This window comes from Harpegnathos saltator, unplaced genomic scaffold (genome assembly GCF_003227715.2).
Source record: "Harpegnathos saltator strain DR-91 unplaced genomic scaffold, Hsal_v8.6 scaffold690, whole genome shotgun sequence".
NCBI classification, from domain to species: Eukaryota; Metazoa; Arthropoda; class Insecta; order Hymenoptera; family Formicidae; genus Harpegnathos; species Harpegnathos saltator.
The window spans coordinates 32,528-43,012 of record NW_020230527.1 but is presented as its reverse complement, the minus strand read 5'-3'; the positions used below and the strand labels follow the sequence as shown (position 1 = coordinate 43,012).

The 10,485-nt window shown below is 38.5% G+C and overlaps 1 protein-coding gene across 1 annotated transcript; it reads left to right on the top strand.

The window, feature by feature from the left end:
- Nucleotides 1-1,642: 1,642 nt before the first annotated feature.
- On the top strand, nucleotides 1,643-3,521 carry LOC112588046 (uncharacterized). Its single transcript, XM_025305299.1, has 3 exons — nucleotides 1,643-1,894; nucleotides 2,139-2,370; nucleotides 2,654-3,521. Exons 1-3 carry the CDS (start codon nucleotides 1,816-1,818, stop codon nucleotides 3,096-3,098), a joined length of 756 nt encoding a protein of 251 aa, XP_025161084.1. The 5' UTR covers nucleotides 1,643-1,815; the 3' UTR covers nucleotides 3,099-3,521.
- The last annotated feature ends 6,964 nt before the right edge of the window (nucleotides 3,522-10,485 follow it).

The following is a 10,485-nucleotide window of genomic DNA, read 5'->3' as shown; positions in this document are numbered from 1 at the left end:
TCAGCAACTTTACCCTCAGTATGCATGAGATTAAATTTAACGCATACTTTCCATCCATCAATGTATCAGCTAACTACAACTTATATAGTAAAACTGCATTTGTCACGTCTCACATTATAACGAACGACTTGACGAATATCAACGTTAGCATCATTATACAAGGTGGATATAGCAAGCACTGGACAACGGCCTATGGATATTTCAACGTTTATTATGTCAACATAATATTCGAAAGTATAGGGAATGTGGACATCACCACGGAAATAATAAGTCAATGGTACTCCAAAGCAGTCATCGACATAAATTCCTATCTGCATAACAACTGGGGAGCTATAGCTATATATTCCCAGTTCGAAACATGCATATAATTCAATTATTCGCCTCTGATATTATCCAAACAATTGCGAATAAAATCTTCTTGAAATATCCAATTCACGAATTGCTGATTTTCTAGATGCGCAGTTGTCTTTGTTTTATCGTTGTAACGAAACACCCATCACTGTATGACAAATATTAATCTTCAGAACAATCAATTGTATACAATTTATTATTTCATATTAAGCGATTATTCACATGCAGCGATTTACAAAACGTCTCTTCTGACGAAGCTAAAACCAAGTTCACCATATCATCAAGGATGCGAGGATAATAAACAGTTATAATAAAATTCAAATGATTGTACATGGTGTAAATAGTTTATTATATTTTTATTGTATTTTTATCTTGGTAGGTAAAAGTTTAATAAAAATACGTGGAATCATCGCGAATCTCTCGTTAGAGTTGTAACGTCGGATGATATCTCCTATATTAGCACACCGCCTTCTATCATAACCAATCATCGAGCAATTTTAAACATTCGGTGCGCTTGTAACTGTGTCGTAGATAATATTTATAAACCGTTATGCAAACGAGAATAGACTTAGTTTTTTCTATACAACTTAGAACATAACCGATGATTTAATGAGCGAACTCGTTTGTAAAATAAAGCATCCTTCCAACACTTCCATATTGCTGACAATTTTATCACACAAATATCGCAATGCAAATATGATACAAAATGATTTTGTATTTTGAGAACACGTAATAAAGAGTTATGTATGTTAAAAAAAAAATTTGAGGTATAATACATTAATCCTTGGTTGATTTAACGTGAAAGCTATATACGTGTATAAACATCCACAGAAAATATTTTATGCGGTCCCAAACAGATAATAGTATAAGTCAAAATTATTAAAAATCAGGAGAGATATCTTTCTAATTCAAATATTTTCTCGTTCAGCGCATTATTATTCCTCGTGAAAATCTACCAAACAGAATTTCCAGATGTAGATGCGAATCGATCTTTCCAAATGTTAACTTTTCGAAAACTGACGTCATCAATTCAAGTCGCCAATTTAACGTAATGCGTTAAGATAAGAACCGATGTTATAATTTTAATTGACAAATTATTTCGTTCCAAATAATCGCCTCGGCGGGTGGCAATCGCGAAGGAAGATTTTTTGCAAGGATTTAGCGAAAACATTTGTAAAGTGTTTACATATTTATCATTGTTCTCTCACTATGTCTCTGCCTCAACGCTAAACAAGGAAACAACTCGTGATTTACATCCTGTCGGCACGTGATCGTTATGTTTAAAATATGCCCTCGACGTGTCGAATTGGTATGTTAACGGAAGTCGTGAAGTCGAGAACAGCGCAAAGTGATTGGATTATCTTCGAAACTACACGATTACACCACTGCCGATAAATCTACATTTTGAAACCGCTCAGCGTTTCGTTAAGTTCCAATTGGAGCAAGAACCTTTCCGCAAGCAAAATGCGTATCATCTTTACACTCCTCGTTATAACGAGCAGCTTCATCGCGAACATATCTGCCTTCCACCTAAAAACCATATGTAAGTAACATCGCGATCATCGGATAAAATAATACTCTCCAACGAGTATGAGCATGTATGGTGCTCAGTTTTATGCGACTATCTTGTGATAGACACGAGCGATTTTATATATTAGTCGAATCGCGTCGATTTTCCTTCTCACGAGAATCGCACGCTTTCCGGATCGGACATGAGATTGATGACTTACGTCGCTTTGATATACGTTTGCAGGAAAGATTACAAAGACATTTTATTTTGTTGTTAGTACCGGATCTACACACATGTCCAAGATCAGAACTCCAAAGATGCTTACCGCAAAGCCTGGAATCGATGAAGCCTTACTTAGCGCAAGGTGTTCCGCTTTTGAGCATACCCGCTTTCGAGCCATATTATATACAATTGAACAAAATGATTTTTACAAATGATTTTATCCCTATGATAAAGTTTAGAGATACATTCATCAGCGGTATATCAAAGTTCAGGATAAGTAAAGTCAGGTAAGTAATTATTGTCTAATAGATAAACACATCGACGGATCATTCGCTAGCGTTTAGCCAATATTTCACTACGACGAATATTGTTGTATGGAGAATTCCTACAATGTCCGAAGGAAGTGTTAAGGACCTTAAAAATGCGCTAAGCGATCAATTGACATATCTCAACAATATTCATCGTATGATAAAGGAAAGCAACTTGGCCGAAACGATTCACATCCGGATGAATCCGTCTGCGGTTGGTGACCAACTGAGCACAAAACTATCTTAAAATTGTTATTTTTAGAGTTACCGACAGGAATGATTTCATTCAGTTTCTCGCACACTTTTCACTCGTCAGAGTGTCCACTACGTTCAATGCATTCAGCTCGTTCGTGCGTATGCTTACTAAAAGTAGCACATACGAATTAAATAGTATTCTTGCGGACGTCGTTGCCGAAATTACTATAAGAGGCTCGAATTTCGGAATCGAAATAGAGAGTGAACAATACTTTTATGTGCACAACGTCACCGTGCGAATTAGAAAGATTAGAGATGTGAAGACTGAGAAACAAGAAAAAGGTAATCCCAAATATTTAATGCAGTTAACAAATGATTATCTTGAAGTAGAGTGGGACACACTGACTTCCGAATTAATCCATAACATCCAAAACATCGCAGCTGAAATTATCCAGACTATTTCGAATAAGATTTACACCAGTTTCCCAATTCATACATTAATGACTCGCTAAAATATTTTATTGTTTTGTTTTTATCGTCGTGACTATAAGACTAATTATTTTATAATGAATGTTACTCGCTAGCACAATCAGTTGCGCATCACTTATTTTGTTACGAAAATTCGTATACGCTGCTTTGACAAATAGCTTTTTCTTCCGATCAAGATCAAATGCAAACGAGTGCTCGCGGGTTTGCGATTGTAACAGAATTCGCATGATAGTACACGGTACACATAGTGTCTCTTTATTATACTTTCATCCGATCGATAAAAGTATGATAAAAATACCTACGTTTTTCACATTTTCTCGTCATATTTGCAACGTTAGATATCTCGTATACTATCACTTCGACTTTCATCATAACCGATCAAACTCGCAAATTATTACTCGCAAGCATCATCATTTTGCACTACCAACCTTATCGGAAATAACATACATAGATCCTTTCTAGACCTACAGATCCTAGACCTTACGCAAGTACGATTGTAGACTTGGAATTGATACAATTCGGACAATTTTTTCTCGAAGTATTTTACAGCATCTGATGGTTCAATAAAATAAGTTATTTTTTAACAATCCGAAAATAAATTCCTTCATTGAAGCATCAACTGTATCTTCGGTATCCAGAACAATTTTGTCCTAACTGTAAAATAAATTCGAATATATAATTATCCAGAAAGTATGTATATACTTGAGAATTCCTAGAAAGAAAAGAATACGTGCAATAGGTGGAATATTTGTTTTCTTCGTTATGGAAAAAAAATTCATGTTAATGCGTTTGCGATATTAATATTTTCCTCCTAGTGTAAATAACTGCGCTTAGATTATACAAATTTATTTGTAATTCCAACAAACACAATAAAGAGTTATGCACGTAATATGTGAAATTTGAAATAATATATTAATTATACCTAACCTCCTCTATTTCTTCTTCTTTTCGACAGCGTGAAAATTCAACGGCAGTAAAGGAAATATTCATCACTTTTAGATATATTTTTCTCTCAATACATTATCGCTTAATCTTTTAAAACAATAGCCAGCAGTACTCACCGATCTATCGCTATTGATTTTCCTCAGAACGCAAATGATCGTCCCATTATCAATTTAAAAATTAAAAACTGCATTTTATATATTGATTTCGCAATGTATGTTCTCTCCAAGTAGCTACTTTAGCTAAAATTATAAAATTTTGTGAGAACTTTTGACATATATATACAAGTTCCATTATTCTCTCCATAAATGCATTCGCACAATGTTAAACTATAAGGCCGCTTGTGATTTACATTGTATATATACGTGATTGTCATATTGAAAACGCGAATCCTAACCTTTCGAACAAATATATTAACAAGAGACGTGGAAACGAGAACAAAGCGAAGTGGCTAGTTGTCATCGAAATCGCACAGTCGGAACATTATCGAGTAACAATAAAATATGCGTGTTAAAGTCGCTCACTATTTTGACACGATATTAAGTTTGAATTCAACCGAGGATCTTTGGGAAAAACACAATGTGCGCTATTTTCCTGTTTGTACTTTTGATGAATACGATGACCATGATGAGGTTTGACCACGATCTAAGGATCACGTGTAAGTAATCGTGCGGTCATCCCGCAAAGCCGAAAGTTTTTTCGAACAGCTGACATTTGTATCTCCGTTTTAATCTTGCCAATGGAATCCATTTTTAATATTCTAAAAGTAGAATAGCTAGGCGGGTTCTAACTCGGGAGTGCTGAGGGGGACGCGGGGAAGCGGGGAACTCAGGGTGCGGGGTATGACGTCACGCGGAGCAGCGGGGAACTCATGGTGGGACATCACGCAAGATGGCGACCGTGACGTCACGAGGAAAAAATGTACCCGGATGCAGGTAGACTCGAACCCGGGCCCTCGCGGTTACTACCCCATGCTCCAAAGCTCCTAGACCACCGTCGCATGTTGCTATTAGACGTCTATTGAAGGTTCTTGCAGTGGGCATGATGACGTCACGAGAAAAAAAACCGTCGAGATGCTGCTAGACTCGAACCCAGGCCTTCGCGGTTTCTATCCAATATTCCAAAGCTCCTAGACCACCGTCGCCTGTTGCTATTAGACGTCTAGTGAAGGTTCTTAGAGTGGGCATGATGACGTCACGAGAGAAAAAATAAGTCGAAACTAGGTCAGACTCTGGCCTTCGTTTACTGCGCCATATTGAACGTCTATCAAACATCTCTCGAACATCTCTCCAACGTCTCTCGAACGTCTCACGAACGTCTATCGAACGTCTAATAACCATAATAAGCAAATAAAGAAGTATTTTTATCAATATAATTAACATAATTAATTAATTTAACATTATTAATCCTAAGAAAGTGGATAAGGGGAAATTGGAAGAAAGGATGCGATCTAAAATAAAAAAGATGTATCATAATATATATATATAACAAAGTAATTTATTTTTAAAGATCACCAATTGAAACATTTACACGTTTGAAATAATGTTTTTATAGCGTCATACATTGTTTCTTAAAGACCACCAATTGAACATTTTTAATATATTTTGTAAGGCACAATTTTTCTTATGATTATTACATCGGAAAGCATTTGGCAACTTTTGGAGAGAAGGCATGTCATCATAGTCAGCGTCCATGGTCTTAATGACCACGCTGCTTCTCGCATGGTCCTCTAGAAGGTGTAATAGCCATTCCCGCTTCTCATGCCCCTTCATGTATACAAGTTGAGATGCATCGTCTTGATAATTGAGAAGCCTGCCACATATATCATCCACAGCTGCAGTAATCAACTGTTTCGCTTCACAGTATTTGACGGTTCCATCTCCCCACCGTAACCCGTGATGATTATCCGTTACCCAGCAGGCTCTCGATTTTTCTGATCTTGAGAGAAACTCCCATGGTATCGGACTCATGAAAAGGTAGTGCAAAAGAACCGCTCCTCAGTATCGCTGCTTCTTTTACGATAAATCGTTTTCGAACTATGAACCCCTGCAGGTCAACAAACGTCGGTACAATCTTGATGGGACAACCATTCTTTGGCATGTTCGGGAAAGAAATATCGTTGCGTCCCTGGGTGCGAGTAACATGACGCGGCTCAGGAATGCGAGTAGTACGATATGATTCAGGAATGCTATAAAAATACAATGTAAATGTTATATACATTTAAAAATTCGGTCGGGAAAGTGCACACAAAGTACCAACCAAATTCACATTGATACTCACTTCCTACGTTTCATTTTGTATGGCCCCTCGAAACACTCGTCGCACTTGTCATACTCAGGTATATAATAATTTGTTTGTGCAGCGTTGATTTCGACATCAGGCATTTTGTATGGCTCCTCGAAACACTCGTCGCACTCAGGCATGTAATAATTTGTTTGTGTAGCACTCACTTTGACATCAAACATTTTGATTTACTATGTGGAAGCTGCTGCCGAACCTTGTCTTTTTACAAAGCGACTGTCGAACCTTGTCTTTACAGAACGACTGGTGTAACACTAAGCAGCAGTTTCTTTAACGCAGGCAAGTTTCCCTCCGAGTTTCCCCCGCCAATGCTACATCCCCATCCATCGTTTCCTTCAGCAAGCTTACTGGGATGTTAGATAAAGAAAGATATGCACACTATATCATAGGGTACATCCTGTGAAGAACTAAATGCTGTATCCTGTAAAGATATGACTATTTTTGGTCAGGATTCTTTTCTAGTGCATACTTTCTCATGTATTATTCTTTTCTCGTACATACTTTCTGATGTTAGTTGAGTTTGCGCACTATGTTGGTTAGCGGGCTGTATTCAACTATACGATCGTGCAGGATGAGACAATATGCAGTAGTACTCACCGGTATATTCTCCTTACACTCAAATTCTATCCGCACATCCACAGTGGCACTCTTGACGGACTCATTTTGACACGAACAATCGATAACCACGAAAGGACCTAGCCGCAGAAAGTCTATAATTGCTAACCATACCTCAGCACTGTCGCATACATAATACGATTTACGAAAACATCTATACATATCGTAAAATATGGCGTATTTATTTTTTGCAAAGTCTAAATTCATGTCGTCGTACGGATAACACTCTGAATTCAAATAGAGCTTCACATTGATCAATTTGCAGTCATCGAAACGAGCTATATTTTCCGACATTACATTTTTCCGGCCAGTCTGCAACGCAAAGATAACGTATCGAGGTTTTTCTAAATTAGTAGCAGTTTTGACGGTCCACTGGTGTTTGGTCGTGCTTTGCAGTAGAGGAAATTCATACAGATCCCACGAGCGAAAACTTATACTCAGGTATCGTCCGTTCTCCAAAGTTTTCAGCATGGAAAGTTTATTGATATCGTTCAAGATTACGTGAGGCATTCGCCATTGTATCTTGAATAGCTCAATCTTAGGATCCAGCGCTGAAGTCGTAATAGAATCAATTCGTGATGCACGTTAATCACTATACGCTTGTAGTCTTCACAGAATCCTAGCAACACGCTGAGTGGTACGCAAAACTTTAAGTATTCGTCCGGCGAAATAGTGTCAGTGGCATCCCACGCGGCATTTTTCATGACAGCATTTTCGTCCGAAGACATCGATACATAGTTTTTGAGCGTTGAAGTTATTCCCACGTTTCTGTTACGATCAATCTCCACACCATCCAGTTCATAACGAATCTCATCAAACATGAATGCAACGCAATTATATCCCAATGTTACAGTTGCACCATCGACTGCAACTTGTTTCGTCACCTTCCCCTCGACATAGAGATAACTCTCGCATGGCAATATGTATAAATCCTGCTGCTGTATGGGTATTCGTATCTCGTCGCTATATCCAAACGTTGTGTTAGCGTATGGGTTGTACGTATGTGTCTCAATCTTGACGATGCGCTCGTCAAAGACCGGTTCACTTTCAATGTTCAAAATGTCAATCATCTTTCTCAATCGTTTCGTACGATGAATCCCAGAGATTTAAAAAATTCAACGTTCAACGCACTGAGTTTCTTTCGAACGAGGGATTTTGTACTGTTAATCGAGTGTCTCGTAAAAGGTATATTTCCAGCTTGTTTCTCCTGTTCCACTTGATTCACCACAAGCATTTTGTTACGTCCTGTAGATTTAATTAGCAAAAATTCTTTCCTCTCGCGGATTTATATTCTCCTAATATAACTATAATAGGAATATATACATATATAAATATAAATTAGGAAACAGATCCATCTGGCGAACAGCCGTCGCGCCAAATTCGCGCCAAATTCGCGGAAAAGGCGATTCGGGAAAATTCCATAACAGGAAACAGTGCCCTATTGTAAAAATCTACGTCTTCGTTTAAAGTGTATATCTGGATAGTGTTCGCCAAGTGTGTCTGTCGTCCTAGCTATAAAAATTTGAAACTCCGCGCTAACAAACCTTCAGTAAAACAAAGCAACTCAGCGCATTCCTGCTCTAAAACTTGAAACTTACATCTTCCCAATCCAAAACCATATGTGCCCTATCAGTTAACCAACAAAGCCTACTTCACTGATAGTCGTAAAATCTGATCTCAGCCTTTGATTTACGGCATTTTGATTTTTCCAGCCGGCCACTTGTATACATTTCTCTATCTCAAGAATCCACCACCTCCACGCTTGTTGCGCCTAATTCATTCAGCCAATCATATCATATCCACCTAAAACTATGAGACACCCACGCTCCACCCTTTAGCCCTTCCATATTCATATTTCCAAAAACTAACCATCTCCTCCCATGATGTCTTTTAACTTCGCTAATGGCTGAGACCTTTTCCCACTAAGACCAATTCACCCCTTCCTCTAGGGCCATCTCTCTACCCACCCTGATAACTTCTGCCTCCGATCATTGATATAAAAACCGCGGTAATCCGCCTCCGCGACACCACTACTTTGAGAGACAGGAAAAAAGGCAGACACACTCTCACTCATATATTCTGTTTTTGAGCGTTCAGAATTTAGAAGTCAGATTTCAAGTATTCCAGATTCAGAGACAAAAAGAAAATAAGATCCGGGCATTCAGATATTCAGATAATATTTCTAAGATTCATATATCCAAGTTAGTGCAAATATTCAAAGAAGCCAGAAAAAGGCATTAATGTTTGTGTCACAATTGGACAACTGGAAGGGAGTGGACGAGCACAACCCAACCTACCGAGCAGGAGCTACTAAACGACAATTTTTATTTTTGCTCACCTCCTGGATAACAGGAGTCAGCAGTAAGTTCTGTTTTTTTTATACCCTTATTTATTGGTTCCACCCGTTTATTGAAATACATTTTTAGTGGGCCATTATTATCATTCCGTGGTATCCATCCAACGAGTCCTTCGTTCTTTCGAGACAGTGTACGGGATTAGAGATTCTTATGAATTCGAACACCAACTCCAATATCTTCGATCCATTATAAATATTTCATTTGAAATTGATTATCAACCAGACCCGACACTCCTACCCCCTTTCCTACTCCGACGCTTACCCCTTAGTCCTCCCTCTTCTCCTACACGCGCTTCTACTCCTTCTACCCATTCAATATCGTATTCTCCCGTCTCTTTTTCTGAATTATCCACCCCCTTAAATTCTCCTGACCGTTCTCGTTCCCCCTAACCCGACTAACTTTCTATTCATATTCTTCCCCTTTTCCTTTCCTTCTTCTTCTATTCCACACACACACACACACACACACATACATATACACACAACATCATTCAAGAAAATTGTAATAAACCGCGCCGCATATCATTTTGGTTGTCACTCTTATTTTAATAAATTTGATATTAATTTATTTCCATCAATTAATTTCAAAATCACCCCACCCTATCCAACAGTCAACTCATGGTCCTATCCCCGATAAAGGGATTCGCGTCCCTGACCGAAAAACGGACCGCTCGTCGTATGTCGGTGCCCGAGTAAAGGGACCCGTCTGGTCCCTGACCCGTTCACTGGCACGCGGTTACGAACGAGGTTCGCCTTACTCGCGAACGGAAAGTTGCGTTCCTCTTCTAGGACGTAACAATTTCATAGATTGCGTTTATTATCGTCGCCGTCGTACATGCAATCTAATGGTAATCTCTTCTCCTTGAAAATCGAGCGATTGTCCTTCTTGATCAACGACACGCACCGTTAAATCTGCAATGCTCCGTGCGATGATTGGAAGGTAAATGACACGTGCCGGCGTTTTCAATATTTTATATCCTGGTGGCACCTTAGGCGAGAATTCATGTATCGTATGTACACGCATACTGTTGCTGTACGCACTACTGACAACGCTGCATTCTATATGAATGATATTAATATTGACAATCTTAATCGGTGCGTCCGATTCGTACCATCGGTGCGGTTCTAATACACGACTCGATGAGAATCCTAAAAGCGAGCCAATGTTGTTTGGCTTGCTAAAATTTATTCTATAA

Coding starts and splice junctions, on each gene's coding strand:
- LOC112588046 (XM_025305299.1), top strand. CDS start 1,816: ATGCGTATCATCTTTACACTCCTCGTTATAACGAGCAGCTTCATCGCG. Junction 1,895..2,138: donor CTTCCACCTAAAAACCATAT/GTAAGTAACATC, acceptor TTTTGTTGTTAG/TACCGGATCTACACACATGT. Junction 2,371..2,653: donor TTCAGGATAAGTAAAGTCAG/GTAAGTAATTAT, acceptor TGTTATTTTTAG/AGTTACCGACAGGAATGATT.